We start from the raw sequence: 20711 nt of genomic DNA, 5'->3' as shown, positions 1-20711 counted from the left end.
CCATTATCGACGCTTTAGCGGCAGTTTCCTGCCGATAAAAGCAGCGGTAATGTATCGCCCTTTCTTGATAATATGGCCCCATATTGTTTGATCTGCTCAATGGCGGAGTGTGGCACCAAATGTACCACAAAGACATATACACCAGGGAGAGCAAGAATGCCGTAATTAGCACGAGAAATGCCAACATACAAATGAGAAAACTTTTCGCTCTAAATGTGCCTGAACGCTATCAGTCTGAAACAGTATGCAAGGCTCCAACACTGTAACAGCTTTGTCTTGAAGCGCTGGTCAATAAAAAAGAGACCAATGTAGTAACTGCAGAGTGAATAAAATATCTTCAATAAGAATATTAAATGAAAAGAAAGTAAAATAATATTCAAGACAACTACAAGCGTTGTTTTATGAATATATATGTTCAATTACTAAAACCTACCATATCTAAATGCAAAACGTCTTTACGGAGAGGCCGAATGCATCGCTTGTCAATGTACAATGAACAACTGCGCCTACAGGAAGATGATGATAATATATTCTACGCTAGAGGTGAATTTTAAATACCATTACATTCTTTTGTGAGTGTTACATTCTACCAATGTGGTTTAAGATTTTTCCAAATTGACTTGTTCATCTAAATTAAACCCAGGAACTTTAAAATCTGGCTAAGTGATTTTGTTTTGAGTGGAAATTGACAGTTGGAGGAAAACATAATTCCACTTGATTGTTCTTTTCTTTGCTCCATTTTGGACTGATTTTGTACAAGCCATTACATGTGTGGCACATGTTTCAGAAAAAAAAAAAATATATATATATATATATTTGACGATCTGTCAGTGCGTGAATTAAACAGAGGAGGGTAAAAATGTCCACGTTTTGGCCCAGCAGACATAGGGAGATTTGGCTCATTGTACAATCAGAAGTAAATAATGCAATTATTTGTGATTATACTTCAAAGATGAATTATAGGTAGGGTAATACTCCTAAGGCCTTTTTTAGGTTTTTTTTCCTTTGGCTTTTGTCTGAGCACTGTGGTAGCTTTTCTGACAACTGATGCTGTATGACTGTTTTAAATATTGGCATGATCTGAGAATTGTATTTACGATGTATTTAAGTAAATATTTTGTTTGGCAAAGAGCACTCTTATGGCTCATTGGCACGAAATAAAGTTGACTGATGACGAGGTAAGGTAATATCGATTTTTAAGAAGCCATTAATGTGCTAACTTCATATATCAGTGCAATGCATACTATTTGCAACACTAAATAAAATAAGACTGAACATTTGCAATGTCATGCAAGATACGTCGTAGTGCAGAACAATCATCCTCAGAATCCAATAAAAGAAGATTAGATCATCTTGCATCCTGCAGTAATACAAGCATACTTAGCAGCAAGTGTGTTCACTTTAAAGTTGTGTTGTATGCAAAGGTCAACTTTACATACACCGCTTTCAAGATAACGAACACTGAACTAAGGCAGTTGTCTAGAAATAATTATGCCACATTTTTAGATATTCTTAATTTACCGAAAAGTGTGTTTTTGGGAGAGCCCAATAAATCCATGTTCATATTGCTGATATCTCAAGATGTCCCTATCCGGAGCAATCACCAATTAATACATTGAATAAAGATCGAACACATTTTTTTCTATAAAAATATTGTTTTTATAGTGACATGTTACCTGTTACTCTTAGCTTCTCAGCACCAATAGTGATTTCTTCCTCGTCTGCAGAAAATAAAACCTTTCCACTTTCACTTTCTCTCACTTCAAATCTTTTACACTGTGCTTCGACTGAATCGGCTCCTACACACATACAAAGAGAAACATATAAACATTGTGTAACTTTATCAAAATACAACATTAACATGTCACCTTTAGATACACCAATATGAACCCAGCACATTTCATGGCCTTCTGTGAGATAACTTAGGTTGTTTAAGCTGGGTATTAATTTCTGAAGTAGGCCAATGGGAAAAAGTGCCTCGGACTTCAATGATAAAAACGAAATCTCTTTTTAATAAAGCATTTCTCAAAAGGCAGCCCCTTAGAGGAACTGATATTTTTCAAGTCACAGCACAGTTCGATTTGTTGGTAAGAACACAAGTTTTCTTTTCAGAAGCGTTTAGTGAACAGCTGTAGAGCAAATATAAAAGAAAAATAATTTGCTGGGTATCAGAGAGGTATGCATAAAAACATAATAAATATGTCAAAAGAACCAGTATTGAGAATATTAAACACATGCAAAGAGAAATTGCAGTGTAAAGAATTTGAAAATAATGAGTTACTGACTTTAAGAGTCTGTGAAATATGGGTGCAGAGGGTGTGGACTACCTATCGCTCCTTGTTTACACCCTTAAGGGTAATAAAGAAATTTCCTCGGAATGAGACGGATGGGACTTGATTAGGTGGAGGGAGGCGGGTTGCAGAATACTGAAGGATGAATTTGAGAGGGGAACAAAGAAAACCCCTTTGCCCAGATCAACATGGGCTACTGGAAGATAGATAGAGATAGAGACCTAACAGAAAAGTTTCTCCTCCTATTTCAGGTAGCATGGGAGCAAGAGTTCACCATTACACCTGGTGCCGACCAACGACAAGATATTATGACTAGAGGTGAGACTGAATCTAGATATGTGGGGGCTTATTTACAAGGCCCTTGTGCCACTTTTGTGTCATTTTTAAAATGGGAAAAGTGACGCAAAAGTGGCGCAGTGGTGTAGGTTTTCTGACCCATATTATAGCCTTATAGCCCACCGTAGAGGGCTATACCGGCTATTAAAGGCCCTCTCCAGCGTGGCTCTGGCCTTTAGCAAGGGAGAGGGACTTTAATAGCCGGTATAGTCCAGCTACGTAGGGCTATAAGGCTATTAGAACATTCTGCCACTATTGGACAGAATGTTCTAACAAAAAAGAACAAAGCCTTATGGGAGCGTGAGGGGATTGGAATCCCCTCAGGCTCCCTGAAGTCTTTGTTCACAGCCAGAGCTATGAACAAAGAAGCATTGGAATGTTGGAGCTCCAGGCTTATACCAGCCATTATAAGCCCAGAGTACTCCATTGTTTTCAATGGAGCTCCCAACATTCCAATGTTCTAATATTTGGTCATACCCGCAGTTGGAAATTTCTATTAGATGGTTAAAATGACAAAAAATATAACAGTGTCCCCACAGGCAGATTGTCCAGAGGATATTCTACTAGGGTCACCATCTGAAGATATCTTCTCTTTATATTGCAGAAAATATAAATCATCTCTCACCTCCTCCTGGCAGCGAAACATGTATTCTGTTGAAGTGGGGACTGCAGCCATTTCTGCTGAGGCAATGTGCCAGGAAGGGTTTGGTGGAACCCAACCATGAAAAAAGAGTTGAAAACAGCCCATGCGAAGGAACAAGAGTTTAGGAAGCAATGCAGTCTGCTGTTAGATAACTTAGTGAAGGAGTTTTGGGAGATACAATGTCCCAGGAGCCCTAAATATGCTACACACATTCAGGTTGGACTATTATTATTTGCACAAAAATACAGTGGAGCTTGAAAAAACTCATCACTGGGGCACGGGAAAGCACAATTAACAGAGGAGTGTTGGTGATGTTCTAATTGGTGGTGGGTGTCCTTTGGGTGGGTCAATTAGAGAGGATTGGGTGACAAGGTGCTGTAAATATCTCTTTTTATGTAATGTTTTACTTTGCCCCAAAAATGCAATAAAGATGTATTCAAACCTAAAAGTAGGTTTGAATATTTTAGCAAGGAGAAGTTGGGCTGAGTACCAACAGGCTACTTAGCTACAAGCTTGCTGCTGAGAAGTGTGCAGAGGGATTTAGAAGCTTACGGAGTTAATGCAATTTTAAAGCAGTAAAATTTGTAAATAAAACATAGTGCTTGAATTCACTTTCGATAAATCTGCCCTGAAATTAGCTTGCAGTTGGCTTTAACACCTACTACAAATTGAGCGGAAACATTTGCAATAGGCCTGAATCTTTGGGAATTCCCCCTTGCATGGAAGACCAGTGCATACCAAGTTTGAAAGGGTGTTGGTGCTGGTCACCGGACCTATTTTGCAAGCAGAGAGGCACATGGGAATTATTTCAGCCCTCTTTGCCAGTTTGAACCAAAGTGATAGATCTGTCCCCATTATGGACTTGAGAACTACAAATGCTAAAATATCCATGAAGGAACTTGAATATGTAGAATGTTTTATATTTCGCATCACCACTCTCATCAACTACTCTTGCATACATCATTCTGAGTAGTGATTATTTTCCAGTCTGCTCTCCGGAAGGTGTAGTCTGACATTCTAATGAGGGGAAGTGGAATTTAGTATTGAGTGGTAATACTGCACTCAGTTAATACCACACCTTGCAGTATTGATATTTGCAGTATTGGTATGTGGTGTTACCTTCCAAAGGAGGAAGCATGGTATTAGAGGATCACATACATAGTAAACACATGCTGAAGTCCAAGATTTAATTCATTTCGGAATGATGAGATATAAGATGAAAGAGGAGTCCAGCAGTGAAGGTGACAGAAAATGCTATTGTCATTGTATTCGAAGGCAATGACCTACATACAGACTATTCCTGAATTTCACCTCTATTACAAAGTTATGGCACCTCTTTACTTTATCTATTTTTTCATAAGTTATACTGTCACAAATCAGGAGCTAAGGTCCAGGACAATATGCTATACCAAAAGCTAATATCTAAATATACCCGAAATGGTTAAGTTACTTAGAAAGGTACAAAAGAACCCAACATTGTAATATATCATGATTTATTTGCACTTGAATTAAATATAGATAGGATTAATAATCATGATTACATATACAATCTTGATCAAAGGAAGCAAACAATTGTGACTGAGAACACAATGAAGTTGTGTAGAACAACCCCAATCCCATTAAAGCCCATACTGTTCTACCTCTCAGCTACTTAGGATACAGGTTACCAGGGGCTTGGTCAGACGCTGCTCCACCAGTCTCTGGGGCTCCCAAGCAGCTCTGGCAGACTTACGAGAGCACAGCTTTTCCTTGTGCTGCTTTCTTTCCTCTTTGTCAAATGTAGTTTTGGAAGATGGGCACCACTTCTTGAGACTGTTTGCCATTCTATTTGGTGCGGCATTGGCTTTATTTTTTTAATATTGGATTGGGCACATAATGACAAGCCGCCACCCCAGGCTCCTCTTTCTCTGAGGGGTATTTCAAGCATTGTCACGAGGAATGATTTCATATTTTTCTTTCTTTTACTGGTTACGCGCTACTCACCTCTGTTTGGTTGCTTATATATGCATATCAAATATGTCCTGGATAGCACTCTAAAGAGCTTGTGAACTACTAGTTGGTTCTAGCATCCCACAGAGGAGCAGCCATAGTTACATGCATTGCTAATTTTTAGCCGCAGCCGACAGCGAATTTTGTTGAGTAACACTGCATCCCAAAATGGGATGCAGTGCGCGCAACGAAATTCGTTTTATTTATTTAAATGTTTACTTACCTGTAAAACTCCGTAATCCATACATTACTACCCCCCATCCTGCACCACCCTGCATTTACTCCCACTGCCGGCCGCGGCTGCTAATTTTTATTATATCACACTGATGGAATATATTAATGGGAATGAGCTTCTTGCATGGTGATATATAAACACTTTTGCTCTCCTACATTACTTTTCTCCTTTGCCGACCTCACTATTGCGCTTGTTATTCTAAACCTGGATTACACTTCTCTTTTACTGCTTGTATCGATCTTGGAAACAGAAGACAGCTGCTCCACCTCTCTTTTGCTCCAATAAATATTTTATTAAGAATAAATCTAATCAAAGTGATCTTGCTTCTAATTATATGTCATTCCTCACAGAAGGTGCTGGTGATTACGGGGGAGGGGAGACTGCTCCCCCTCTTCAATGAATTGAGGGAAAATGGTCCTCCCACAACCAACACATTGCTACCATTGAACAAAAAGTCAGTGATGTGGAGTATTCCATTCTGGATGTGAACCATTTGACAAAGGAAATAGAGCAGCTCAAAAGAACTACTGAGGATTTGGAAAACAGGAATAGGAGGAACAATCTTCGGCTATATGGTATTCCGGAAAACTCAGAAGGTTCCAACAGGATTGCTTTTCTTCAAAAGACTATTCCCTCAATTATACATCTACAAGATGCTAGTCCTCTCAGCTTTCAAAGAGCCCATTGTCTAGGCCCCAAAACATTCTCAACAGCATCTGTTCCACTTCTAAGATGTATAACTATTCTCTTTTTACAGTTTGCAGACTTAATGCAAGTTCGTTCTGCAGCCAAGCAACTTGGGACCTTACAGTGATATGGAACAAGGTTTTTTTTCACAGGATGCCTCTAATGCAATTTTAGCTTGAAGGAGACGTTTTCTTCAACTGCATCCTCAATGAAAGTCCTTAATATTAGATATGACTCGGTTCACCCATTTTTCATCAACACCACTTACAAAGAGAGATCCTATACCTTTGAAGATCCAAACAAATTGCAAGACTTCATTCATCAGCATGTCCATGAAGATATGGATTTTTGCCACATTTTATATTTTCATGCATGACCTTATGATTCTTCATTTTAGGTGTTAGGCTCTGATTACATTTTCATATAATGCCATTGTCTCCTTCCCTATTGTTGCTTTAGATATAAAGTGTTCAGTAGACTTCTCGATTTGTTTTCCTCTTCCCAGCCCTTATATTATCCTTGAATTAATGCCACCGACCTCCTTTTTCCTGTCATCTGTGGTAAGTTCAGGATTTGGTTAATTCAATTTTTGATGTGTGCTTCCATGTTAATTGCTTTCTATAATCTTGTTTATTGCACTTTTTCTTCATCTGCCTATTTGTACATTGTTTGTTATCCTCTGGTATTCCTGCATTCTGGTACCTATTCCTACTGTTCGCCGGAGCTGGTACTTGCACATCTTTTTTAGGTGTTCCATACCCCCTTTATACTTCAGGGTGTTCTTTTTCTGTTTTTATGTGAATATTATTACTCAAGAAATTGTTTCCCTGTATTGCCTGCTGGTTCTACCTACACTTTTGGGGTTCTCTTCTCGATCTTATTTTCTTCTTTTCCTTGGTTTTTACACTTTTCTCCTTCTCTCTTTACTGTCTTTCCTCCTGTTTATCCATTTGCTTAAGATTGCAATTGTTATTTATTATCTTAATATTTGCTAATGTTATCCGCAACAATGAATCTCAGGATCCCATCCTGGAACATCAAAAGTTTAAATAATCATATCAAACATGAACAAATTCTATCCCACCTCTCACACTTGAAATGTCACCTGGCCTTACTTCAGGAAACACACCTTACTGTTGCTTTAGATATAAAGTGTTCAGTAGACTTCTCGATTTGTTTTCCTCTTCCCAGCCCTTATATTATCCTTGAATTAATGCCACCGACCTCCTTTTTCCTGTCATCTGTGGTAAGTTCAGGATTTGGTTAATTCAATTTTTGATGTGTGCTTCCATGTTAATTGCTTTCTATAATCTTGTTTATTGCACTTTTTCTTCATCTGCCTATTTGTACATTGTTTGTTATCCTCTGGTATTCCTGCATTCTGGTACCTATTCCTACTGTTCGCCGGAGCTGGTACTTGCACATCTTTTTTAGGTGTTCCATACCCCCTTTATACTTCAGGGTGTTCTTTTTCTGTTTTTATGTGAATATTATTACTCAAGAAATTGTTTCCCTGTATTGCCTGCTGGTTCTACCTACACTTTTGGGGTTCTCTTCTCGATCTTATTTTCTTCTTTTCCTTGGTTTTTACACTTTTCTCCTTCTCTCTTTACTGTCTTTCCTCCTGTTTATCCATTTGCTTAAGATTGCAATTGTTATTTATTATCTTAATATTTGCTAATGTTATCCGCAACAATGAATCTCAGGATCCCATCCTGGAACATCAAAAGTTTAAATAATCATATCAAACATGAACAAATTCTATCCCACCTCTCACACTTGAAATGTCACCTGGCCTTACTTCAGGAAACACACCTTACTGAAGTAGATATTGTTAAACTCAAGAAACAATGAGTGGGAGAACTATATTTTCCCCTACTGTACTTCATACGGATAGAGTGGTCATAGTTTGTCAAAAAATCCTCAATATATTACTCATCACTTAAGAGAACAATGATGAGGGTCGGTGGGTTTTAGTCCAACTTCAAATAGATTACATTATTTTTACAATACTGAATGTCTATAGCCCCACTCATGCAGACCCGTATTTTTGGAGATTTCTCACAAGATTACACAGTACTCCACTGAGAATGTTGTATTAGGTGATGATTGTAACCAAGTTTTTGACCCTTTTCTGGATTGACATTCCACTGCATGGTTCATTCCAAACAATGAATGCAAACCATTCATACACACTTTAACACAAGACGCCCTATTAGCCTCCTAGAGATTAACCAAACCTGCTCTCAATGAATATATTTGTTTTATTCTGCCCCACATAATTCTCAGAACAGAATCGATTATGTCTTTTTAAGTAAAAATCAGACTCAACACTTGACTATCTTGGAGATTGGTTACACGCTAATTTAGGATCATGCTCCTGTCTGCCTGACCTCAACATCCTTTGGCATCACACCCTCAAATCTTGCTGGAGATTTAATAATACATGATGCCTGACAGCTGCTTGTTACTTCATATGAAACCTTTGTGAATGAAGTTATTTAACAGAAAGATATAGAGGAGACTTTTTCAGCATTTCTTTGGCAGTTTTATAGAGCACAAGCTCGACCCGAAGGTATTAGAGCGTCTCCTCCAAAAAGAAGGCTGTGGAAAAAGAATCCAATTCCATTTTAACCAACATTACAGTTCTGGGCTACAATTCGGCCTATTACGGGCATTTCTACACCATTCCATTAGCCTCCTGGAGATTAACCAAACCTGCACTCAATGGATATATTTGTTTTATTTTTGCCCCACATAATTCTCACAACAAAATCGATTATGTCTTTTTAAGTAAAAATCTGACTCACCATTTGTCTAACTTGGAGATGTGTTCCATGCTAATCTGCACTGAACTCAACATCCTTTGGCATCACACCCTCACATCTTGCTGTATTTTAATAATACATTACTCCTGACAACTGCTTCTTACTTCATATGAAACCTTTGTGAATTAATGTATTTAACAGAATGATACAGAGGAGACTTCTTTTAGTTTTTTTTGCAGTTTTATATAGCACAAACTCGACCTGAAGGTATTAGAGCATCTTCTCCAAAAAGAGGGCGGTGGAAAAATTCCATTTTAACCAACATTACAGTTGTGGGCTACAATTGGGTCTATTATGGACATTTCTACACCATACTCATTAGACACATTTTTCTTTGGTGGTTTATACTATTTATGGTCTCACAATAAAATGATGGGAAAATGAGTAGACCTCCTAATTGCACTTAGTTTGCAGGTAAACACCTCCAACTGGAAATCCATGGACAGTATAACCATTCAACAGTGATGGAATATAGTGTGTCATAATCAGAGACTGGATATATATAATTTGCATTCATTTGCATGTTTGTCTACTACTGCTCTTTATTACAGTTCTTTGACTTCAAAGACACATTTCTAGGTTTTTCTATAATACTATTCTATTATACATGTTATTTGCTATGTTTATGTTTCTCTTAATCTATCGTTATAAAGTTGTGATTGTATTATAAGTAGTTTTTAATGTAGGATGCTATGTTCCCTTCCCCCCTTTCTTCTCTATTTCTCACTTTTCTTTCTTTCTTTTTTCATTTCTTTTCCTTATAACATTTATTTTAGTTACCTTTCCATTACGTTTTAATTTTGATATGCTTAATGAATTTGACTATAGTTTATTGTTACTGTTATCTTTATCTTTCAATAACATACTTTTGGAATGGTATGTCTGCGCTGTTTTACATTTTGCCTTTATTTCAATAAATATATCAAACTAAGATACCAAAAAAAGGATATAGGTGGCCACACCGTATAACTGAATTGGCTCCTGGAGAGCACTGGATTGGCATTGACTCTCTATCCTCAACTGGTACCAAAACCTGAGAATTGGTGATGCAAACGTATCTGTTTAGAAAGTGTCCTAGGGGGGGCTCCAATCTTTATACCCATGTTTCTTTATAATACATATGTTCTTTGGCTCAGGTCCTTGGAGAAGCACAGGGTAGACTTCCATGTGCACTAACATGACATCCAAAATCATATTTGATTGAAAAATATAATGGAAGGCCAATGTAACCTAATGCCTAGATTAATTTTGGCTGTCATTGAAAAGATGAAAACACAATCCTTTCATAGACTACATTCAAGACTGAAATGCATATGGTTTGTGGCGCAGGCAAGACATGCGTCCCCTTTGAATGGCCACAGAATTGGGGGCCCAACCAAATACAACTCTGAAGCCACATAACCTAAGAGTTTCACTCAACATTATTAAGTAATTCACATCACAAACAAATGCTGATGTCAAAGGTACAAAAAGGCAGTTATCCTCCATACTAGGATTATTCTGCACAACCTACAGTGTGCAGGTGGGAGATCCCTGAAGAAGTCATGTCTGAACTAATGTTTTTCATTATATAAAGATCTTAGTAAAAACCTTACGGAGAAAATACATGGACTGCAAAATCATGGGGGGTGACTCCCAAAAGCATTTTATGAATACAGGAAGTCATACATGGGTACTCTTTGTGAATCTGGCCCAAAAAGTTCAGCTCCCTATTAGTAAAAATGAAGACCTGGCACTCCTTTCTATTTGTACTAACTGGATATGAGTATTCACTGAATATTCCCATTCTACATGTTTTGGGGCCAACTCACAAAGGCACCACAGGACTATTACTTTGCATACTCCTACTTTTCTCACAAAGTCGCCCTCTCACATTGAGTAAAACATTTACTGTGTTACAATATTAAAATATTAAAAAAGACAGAAAATATGTTTAAAGAAAAATATGACTCTACTCCTAATCAACGGCAAGTCTAGAAAACTAGGTCCGTTATGATGCATGAGGACACTTTTAAGGAACAAGATACTCACCACCACAGCGCAGGAGCTGTCCTACAAACAACAAAAAGGGCTAATGCCAGAATCCACTGAAAGCTTGAAGACCATAAAAAAGGTTCCAGACGTGTTAGGCGCTATCATTTACAAGACCCCACATCAATAACACTAAACATGATCAAACAGAAGCTATAGTGTAATTTATAGGCCCTACGTCAGAACACTGCATTTAGGAATAGTTACTACGACCTCCTCCATGGTTCAACATTTCCCTGTTTCAAGGAGACACCCATCCAAATCTTCTAGAAGGTATAGAGGTAGAAGACCTCATGGTATTCTAAATCCAAATATATTACAGAAATGTAGAGAAATACCTTACAGTCCTACACACACTATTGTAAGATGAACTGACATATTACCATTACTATTATTGTTATTATTATTATTGTCATTACTATTATTATTCAGCGAGAACTGTTTTGCAATGTTTAAGTGGTTATCTACAGATCTCAGATGTACCGAAATAGCATCCAGGCATTTGGTGGTGTATTCATTGTGTTAATGATTGTGTTGCACAACTACTTTACACATTGCCTCTTCAGATATGCCTGACTGCTCTGTGCCCAGCCGCCAGAAGTTGAGTACAGGTTATCTTTTAGTGTGTATCTAGCTTACCCTGACTAGAGTGGTGATTCCTATCTAGCCTGGGTACATACCTCAGACAACCGGGAATTCCATTTCTAACATTGGTGATGAGCGTTGAGGATAGGACATGTGCTTGTAAAATACCATATATTAACCTGTTCACTACAACTCTATACCTAGACCAGTTCAAGTGTTTTTCAATTCTCTCAGATGTGACATATTTAGATTTTTCCAAAGTCCTTTCGCCCAAGTCTTATTTTTCTTTGCAAGAAATGTGGTCCTACCAGGCAATATGGAATTTCAGCTGGCCAACCTTGAAGCATATATAGTGGCACAGCTCAAGGGGTTGTGCCAGGAAAGAGGGGTGTTCTATAAGGGAAGTGCCAAAATGGTAGCGCTTCCGAAACCCTTAAGAGCATGGGCAACCACCTCAGAAGGAAAAGTGCATGAGAAGGAGTGATCTGAGTCTGAGGAAGTATCAGAGTGAGACCTGACAGAGGGTCTTGTCATGCAGCATAGAGATAAGGGGGACATTTTCTCACAGGACTATTACACCCTAACCAGGCAACAGTGTGTCCTCAAACAATCTGTCCCCAGAGGAACTGGTAGACAAGAGGGAGATGAGAAAATTAAAGCTAGAAGATGAAGAAGGAGAAAGAGCAAACCCTTTCCATTCCTAAGCTTCTGAAAAGATCAGGCTCTAGAAGAGAAGAGGCTAGCCATGGAGGAAAAGAAGATGGCCCATGAGCTAAGCCTCAGAGAGATAGATGTCAGAGCTCTCCAAGGAGGGTCCAGCAGGAATACTGGTGCCAACATACCTGCAGTGTCTTCACATGAGTCAAGATTTCATATCCAAAAAGATGTGTGCCTAGTTATAATATGGAGGATGACATAGATAAATAGTTGGTAGCCTATGAAGTGGCTTTGAAAGTGCTGAGGGTCCAAGACCAACCACACTGCCATGAAGTCTATTTTAGTCAGTAAGTTTGGGTTGACATCTGAGAAGTACAGACAACTGTTCAGAGCCAGTCACAAACTCGCTACACAAACATGGGAGGATTTTCTGGACTATGCTGGTGAGGTACTGAAAAGCTGAGTAATGGGCAGCAAAGTTAATGATCATAAAGGGTTGTACAACTTATTTTTGAAGAAGCACATTCTTAAGAATTGTTTTCCAGAGCTGTGTCAACACTTCGTTGATAGAAAGCTTACTTACTCCAGGCAGCTTGCTGAGGAGTCGGACTTCTGGATAAGCACTGGAGTGTCCAAAAAGGTATCTGTGGTATACTCCCAAAAGGGTGGTCAGGGATCTAATCAGAAGAAGGAAGGGAGAGATAAAAAGGCTGAGTTCTCTAAAGGCCCCCAAACAAACTCACAGGGGAAAGGGTCTGGTTAACATTCCCAATCTGCCCACCAGAAGAAAATATACCCTGACAAAGGTCAGCAGCCCAGCCCCATCAAGTGCTATAAATATGGACATTACACAGGGGATGCCTAGTGTCCAAAAAGAGCACCACATCCCACTGGAGAAAAGATTCCAGAAGTTCCTAGCATAGGGGGAGGAGTTTGTCCCAGTTAATGTACAGGCTTTACAGGGGTTATCCTAGTGACCCTGGGAGACAGTGAGATGTTTCCTAAGATTCAAGTGCCCTCAAATACTACTAAGTATAGGAAATGGTTCACCATCAATGGACAAGGTGTGGAGGCTCTGAGGGATACAGGCACCAGTATGAAAATGGTAAGGAGTCAGCATGTGTTTCCTCAGAGCAGGTAATTCCTAATGCCTTCAGCCAGGTTGTGGTGGCTGAACACCGAGGGGGTCACTATCATGAGACCCTTATTCCATTTGAGTGAAAAACTCACACTTTTTTCACTACTGGGAGGCCTTCCTCTCCCATAGGATAGCATTAGATTACCTTATTATACTTAATATGTGTTAACCTTTGACTTGAAAGAGGTAGGAGGGGTATGTTTGGTATCTGAGGAATTAATCCTCTTTCACAGTCACAATTCTGAAAAGGCCTTTTTTAGAAAGTATAGGATGTTTTGTTTATGAATTTATCACTTTTGTTAGTTTTTATTGTGTATTATATACTCAATATTGTTGTTAAATATTTTGTGAATCTCTTTCCAAAAGTATTTTCTGCATATAGACTTTGATGTCTTTTCCGCTTTGAATATACCAAAAAAAGTTGAAGAATATGTACTAATAAAGTACCAGATCAAATGAAAATAATATAGTTTGGTCAAGTGGTAATTTAAAGACGCTGAGAATTATACAGGTCCTGGCCATTTTTCCCTGCTACAGATTTTTAGAAAGTTGGCCTTTTCTTCTCTCAACCATTTTTGCCTGCATCCTGTTACCGGGCCACATGACTAGTTGTGAGTCGACTGCCTGCTGCCGTGGCCTACTGTGTACATCAGAGGGATTGCTTTGCTTTACCAAGAAGGACTGTCCTGCTGCTTGAAACCTGCTCTGAGACTCAGAGGTCTGCAAAGGACAGGATAGGTGCCAACCATCTTGTACCCTCACCTGTACCTTGCTTATATGAGTTATGACCCTCCAAGGGGTTGGAAGTGATGTAAAAGGTGCACAGATAGACACAAATCCAAAACTTTGAACTTATAAAGTTTTTGGCTAAAAAGTGCTCTGAGTGCTGAGAGTGGTCTGGGACCCAGCTACTCCTTGATACGCACAAGGTGCATCATCAGTTGGCCTGACTTTGTTGCAGGTTTAACTACCTTCTTCTCTGCAGGAGCAAATTCTGTTCAGTGCTTTCTCGCAGATAAATTATCTGGCCTCATTGAGCCCTCGTTGGCTATATCCTGCAAACTTTGTACCATTGGAGATTTTCTGCTTCTCAAAGAAAGACTAAGGGCCCAATTACGATGTGGTTAGGAAAGCCTTTCTACCGAATCAGTTTTGGAAAGGTTTCCGACCGACCAAGTACGATGCGAGTTAGGCATTAGGAATATCCCAATCTGAACCTGACGGCATGTGGAATGACCAAGCTGTACGGAGCAGAATCCTATGTCTCTACGGGCTGTGTCTCCGAACGACCGAGTACGATGCTGGATTTTGACAGCCTTTCTGAATCATGCCGTCCGACTTAAATTGGCAGTCGGAATCAGCTTTTGGGGGCCCGTAGTGGGCCCCATGCACCTGGAACCTTCCCAATCGGGCTCATGGGGGTACACATGGGTCCCCCCATACCAGCCATGCACAGTGTGCTACATTTTCCCCAGCCACCCCTTTATTTAATGGGAGCCCATGCATTTGGTCGGAACAAAGGTTCCCATTGAAGTCAAGGGGAGTCCAACAAAATCGTATCTGGAAGCATCCAGATGCATCGAACTCGGTCAGTTGGAGTCTCCCGATCTGATTCGATCAGAAACCATTCCCAAACCTATTTGGTCGGGAAGCTTTCCAAAACACATCAGTTAGAAAAGCACTTTCCCGATCCAATTCGGACAGAGCAAATGCTGTCAGGTGGCCTTCCTAACCCAATTTTTCTATGGAAAAATTAATGACAGTGTGGTGTGACCACAATTGTGGTTGATAGTTGCAAGTTGCCAAGCAGAAGTTTTGTATGAATAGTATGGAAAGAATGGATAGAGTATAAGGGCATAGTGTTTGCCACAACTAATTTTACATGGGACTTTTCCATGTCATATATCAACCAATCAGAGTAATTTGTACAGCACGCGGCTACCTCATCTTTACACAAACAGTGCCATACAATGATGGTGCTCCAAAGCCTTGCCGTCATTACAGAGAAAGACCTGCCACTTCGACACACCTTGGCAAACCTCGGGATGCGCAAGAGTTGCAGGTGTTTAGATCTCAAGACTCTCCTGATGGTACAGACTAAGTTTATTTCTCAGGTATTGTGGACCGTTATCCCTAATAGCTCTGAATGTCAATGCCAGGGCTTCGAACTCAGCCTTCTTGGCAACCGGAAGCAAATGAAGCTGCTTTAAATTGGGGAGATGTGATGACGAATGGGCACCCGTTGAATCAACCTGGATACCACATTCTGTATTATTTGGAGTCAATGAGTCAGGAAAACCAAAAGACCCAGACGCAATGTCACAAGACGCGGAGCCAGACGCAATGTCTCAAGTGCAAGGATTATGGTCTTTCGGGTCACTTCTGGAAGAAAATGCAACAGATTCCTGACTGATCTTAACTTCGGAAAGCATGACAATGAAATCGTCAGAATATGGGTAGCAAAGGAAAGGTCAGAGTCAAACATGATCCCTACATTTATAGCTGAAGTGGCCAGTGTTGGTGGAGGATTCAATTCAATGGGCCACCATAGGCTATATGCAGAGGGAGCCATCTGATTGAAGAAAATCACCTCCATTTGATCTTCGTTTAATTTAAAAAAAAGTTGATGTCCATCCATTTGGCAATGCCTTTTAGACACTATTTGAAACTAGGAAAGGCTGCTTCTGAATGTTCTCTGAATGAAAACACAAGCTGGGTTTCATCTGCCTACTAAACAATCTCCACTTCCCAGGTCTCAATAAGGGTGTCCAAAGGGGCCAAGTAAAGTTTGAAAAGCAGCAGACTGAGGGCAGAACCCTGTGGCACCACACCAACCAAAGGTTTGGGCAAAGATGAGAATGGACGAAGGAAGACCAGTTGAAATCGATCTTCTAAAAAAGATCATATTCATGGCATCAGAGTGCCCTGAAAGCCAAAAAGACTTAATTTATTCAACAAGGTAGAATGTGCTACTGTGTAGAATGGTGCCCATAGGTCTAGCTTCGCTGCCATAAAAGAGGCGCCACCATCTAGAGCCTCTCCAACTGTCTTACACGCCTCCAGTAGAGCGGTCTATGTGCTATATCCTGAGCAGAAGCCAGATTGAGTGTTGTGAATCAAATCAATAGCTTCAGCAAAGGAAGACAGTTAGCAATAAGCCAGATTTTCTAAGATCTTTGCGGGCGTAGGTAGCAATTTAATGGGCCTAAAATTGCAGAGCACCCCATGGTCTGTATTAGGCTTCTTTAGCAACAGCAGTAGGAACACCTGTTTCCATAAAGCAGGAAAATGTCAGATTTTAAAGAGGCATTCCAGATCCTGTTAGGGATAGGATTTACAATAAGGGCAGCCAGTTTAAGAAATTGGAGAAGACACTGGTCCTTTGGGAACCAGAATTACATTTCTATTACTCCTCAAGTGAGTCTTTTTGGGTAATTGGGCAGAGGTCCGATAAAGCAGATACTGGACTGTCAGACGGTGTCATACGTCTTGTGGAGCACACATCTGATTACAATGTTGAGTATAGTTTTGTAATCTTCTCATTGAAGAAATAAGAGAGGCAAGTGCATAGGCCAGAGATAGATGAAAACAATTTTTGGTCACTTTCGGGTTAAATAAAATAGTTTACAATATTAAACATTTCTCTGGGTGAGTTAATGGCATTGTCGATGTGGAATGAGAAAGCTGTCTTTTTTTGCCGTGTAAGTTTGCAGATATTTTTTATTGTTGGGCAACAGGACATAGGACCTTCTCCAGCAATGCTCAAACCTCTTAAATAGGTTTTCACTACTATCCAAATGTTGACGTCTCCTAAAATGGAGAAATGTTTGGGAAAGGACTCGTTCATTTTTGTAGGTACAGGAGAGCAGTTAAGAAGGATGTATAGAATTTCTAAGCTCATGATAGATGATTGTAGAAATGAGTAAAAAAGGATCAGTTCCATAATGGTTCCATACGGAGGATATTGTGTAAATCAGTTGGTGAGTGTTAGTGAATACTTTTATCTCTAGCCATGAAAGAGGAAATTGTAGCATTAAGAAAACATGAATTGTGCCAGAAACAGGAATTAAGTTAGGAAGGATTCAAAGAATATTTTGCGAGGATGATAAATGACTGTGCGCAGGATCAAATAAGAAGCAGCAGTCACAAATTTTACAATTGTACCACAAAGTATATTAAAGAATGATAGTGCAGGCTTTCGAGTGACCATAATCTGAGACTCAATATTAACAGCCAGTCTATCACCAGGTTCTGTTTATCAATTTTGAAAAGGGGTATTGCAACTATTTAAAAGGATGTCTGAAAACACTGGCATTTTGGGTTCGGGAAGTCATGATCTGTTGAGGGCAAGTAAGTTAAGAATGTGATCATTGGTGGGGTTGGGAAAATTATTAGCTTGCTTTTCTGCATATGTAGCCTTGGAAGGATGCCTTCAAGAATTGAAGGAACTGTCATTTGTTCTGAAGGAGGAGGGGGAGCAGTGTTGTGTGTCATTTGTCTGATGATGACCAGGTGGTCTTTTAATGGGAATGGATGGATAGAAATTAAATCATGGCTGGGGTGCTCAAGAAATATGGGTGGGTATAACTGAGAAAGGCATGGTGTGGCTAAATGTGAGCACCATAAGAGGTTTGGTTGACATAGTCAATTCTATTATAAAACAGTGTTAGGTTGGCTTGATCAGCTTGTACCAGCATGGAGACATCACTTCTTGGCCGCCATGTCTCAGGTAATGAGATAACAGAGTAGATCACTAGGTGTAAGGTGTACCCCATTCTTAGGTATGGGTGGTAACCAACTGGGTGAAACTTAGGGTTCCAGGTTCTCAACTACTCCAGCTGCCTGCCACAAAGTTAAGACAAAACTCTGTCAGAATTGTATTTGATTATAGTATTTTCACAATGTCAGGTTGGTGATTACCTCAGAGAAGGTTGAGCTGTGGCTCACATTTTCCTAAACACTGTATGACAAATGTAGGCATGTGGAAATGTGGGCAAGAAATGCTTCAAGGATTTGGTGGAAAGCTTGCTAATTTACAAAATCTTACATTTGCCTGATACAAGTTATGCTATTCTATTATTCAAATCTGTTTAATTTCCTTGTAATATTCATGGAGAATAAACCCATGTCAATTTTTAATTTCAAATACTTAATTTAGTTTGAGCACAGTGCATGCAGTATTTTTTTAATTAGTTTTAATTTTTATTATGTACTGTTCTAACATTGTATTTAATGCTATATTCCTTCCCAAGTATGTTCCATGCAAATGGAAGCCTTCATTCAATTCAGACTAGGAGCATCATGGCTCCAGTTTTAATCATTTTATTACCCATCCTGTTTTATTTCTATCAGCCCTGGCTACCCGGGGGACGGGGGGGGTGATGTAGCCAAGCTACCCCCCATGCTGTGGGTTTTAGTGGCTTTTTAATATACCCAGATCTTCACTCAAATCAGAGCCAACAAGCTGCAGGGTAAAATTACCTACTCCTTCAAACAATAGCTTAATTTCGACCCATCTTTCCTTAATATATTTTTCTTCTCTACTTCCTCTCCTTTGCCCCATTGTTTTTCCAGGGACCAACCCTCTTCTCCCTTGCAGACAGAAGTATATGTATCTCTCAATAATCAATGTACTCTCTTAAATATGTGTTCCTGTCAATGCCACCCATATCAAATCCATGGTATGATAAGATCATTATAAACTGGACATTGTCCTTCTCACCGAAACCTGACTCGAAGAAAGGTTAGGTCATGTCCTGGTAACCCACCATTCCCACAGGAATGCATAAGCCAAGTTAACCACCCAAAGGTTGATTGGGATAGGCTTGTACTGGCCATGAAAAAAATGTTTACTCTACTTTACAACCTCATCAAACTCACATAACCATGCTCCTAGGCATGCTGCAATAAATTCAGTAATATTTCATCCAGTCCATGATTTTCACAATGCATCATTGAAACTGTGTAGCTACGGATTGGAGGTCATCTTGCAGTTTGGTAAGATTGTGAATTTTGACATCATACATGTAAAAATAATTAATAGTGGCTGGATTAGGCAAGTGTAAAGTTAAGTTGGACTGTGATCCCGAATAGGATCAGTTAAAACTCCAGTATTGGGTGGCACCACAAGGAACTGGTTGGCAATCTGAGTAATGTGAAGGCATACAAAGTGCTCATTCATTATAATTAACCCTTGGTAAAAGCAGTGTAAGCATCTTGCTCTAGTTTCTTGGATCCCAAGAATCCACAATAGATGATAAGTTAGTATTCACATTCCGAAAAGCTTCTCTTTTAGATGCCAATAATTCCAGAGAACATACAAGGCAAGATCCTCTTCACCTAAATTTCTAGGTTCACTTTTTTTTACAAGTACATTTAGCTTATTAAGGTCCAGAACTAAAATGCATTTTGTAAAAAAAGATAATGCAATGATCAGGTCAAAGACAAGGTTTCTTCTTTGCTGGCCAACTAAACATATTCAAACGTCTAAAACATGGGCAGTGATTGGTATGGTTCAACATTCAGTTCAATAACAATCCAGGATGGCCATCTTTAATGGAGAGGATACATTTCTAGCACTCACTTTTATGTCACCATGTATAACTACTTGGTTGATCAAAAGGATAGACATGTTATAATTTAGGTAACTGGACTGCTATCCGTATACAGTGCAAAGTGACCATTGTTTTGTTTGAGGCCAGCCAACATATAGGCTATTGACCTTGATAAATCTTTTGTTAACAAGGCTACTCTCTATTAGTGCACCAATCACTTTTGGATGGAAAATAAAAATAGTCCATTGTAATCTTAGTTGCTATAAATCTGAGTTGGTAACACTTTATTTAAGTCGGAAATATCAGAGTAGAGTCAAGCATAGTATTTTGTTTAAAGATGGAGTAGAACAGCGCATGCACATTACAAGCCTGAATCTGAGACATGGTGTGAGTATGAGCACCTCAATTTTACTTTGATTACATGGATGATGGCTGGCTGTCATGCATTTTGATGATTGGAAAATGAGTGTGGCTGACAGCATTAACAATCTGTTTGTTGAGTTTTGTTCTGAAATATGAGTGTAAAAGTTACATTAAAAAGAAGCATTGAGAGTGGTGGCTAACATTCAAAGGGTCGTTGCTGTAGGGTCATGCAGTTCTTGTTGGATAAATATTGAGAGTGCTTGAAAACAATGATTTTAAACTATCAAAGTCACTATTTGACCACATGTACCATAGCCTGGTATTGGTACAGCAAAGTTCCTTAGACCACTGCGTCATTTGTGACTGACAGGTCA

At 39.3% G+C, this 20711-nt stretch overlaps 1 protein-coding gene across 1 annotated transcript in view; it reads right to left on the bottom strand.

Moving 5' to 3' along the window:
* SGCZ (sarcoglycan zeta) overlaps nt 1–20711 on the bottom strand; it is a 4560311-nt gene that overhangs the window by 570873 nt on the left and 3968727 nt on the right. The window contains exon 12 of the mRNA XM_078678949.1: nt 1677–1799. Within this exon, the coding sequence (XP_078535075.1) occupies nt 1677–1799 (123 nt within the window). The remainder of the gene's footprint in view (nt 1–1676; nt 1800–20711) is intronic.

The sequence above is a fragment of the Lissotriton helveticus genome, chromosome 2_2 (genome assembly GCF_964261635.1).
Source record: "Lissotriton helveticus chromosome 2_2, aLisHel1.1, whole genome shotgun sequence".
NCBI lineage: Eukaryota > Metazoa > Chordata > Amphibia > Caudata > Salamandridae > Lissotriton > Lissotriton helveticus.
The sequence above is the reverse complement of the archived record's forward strand: the minus strand, read 5'-3'. Positions and strand labels throughout refer to the sequence as shown.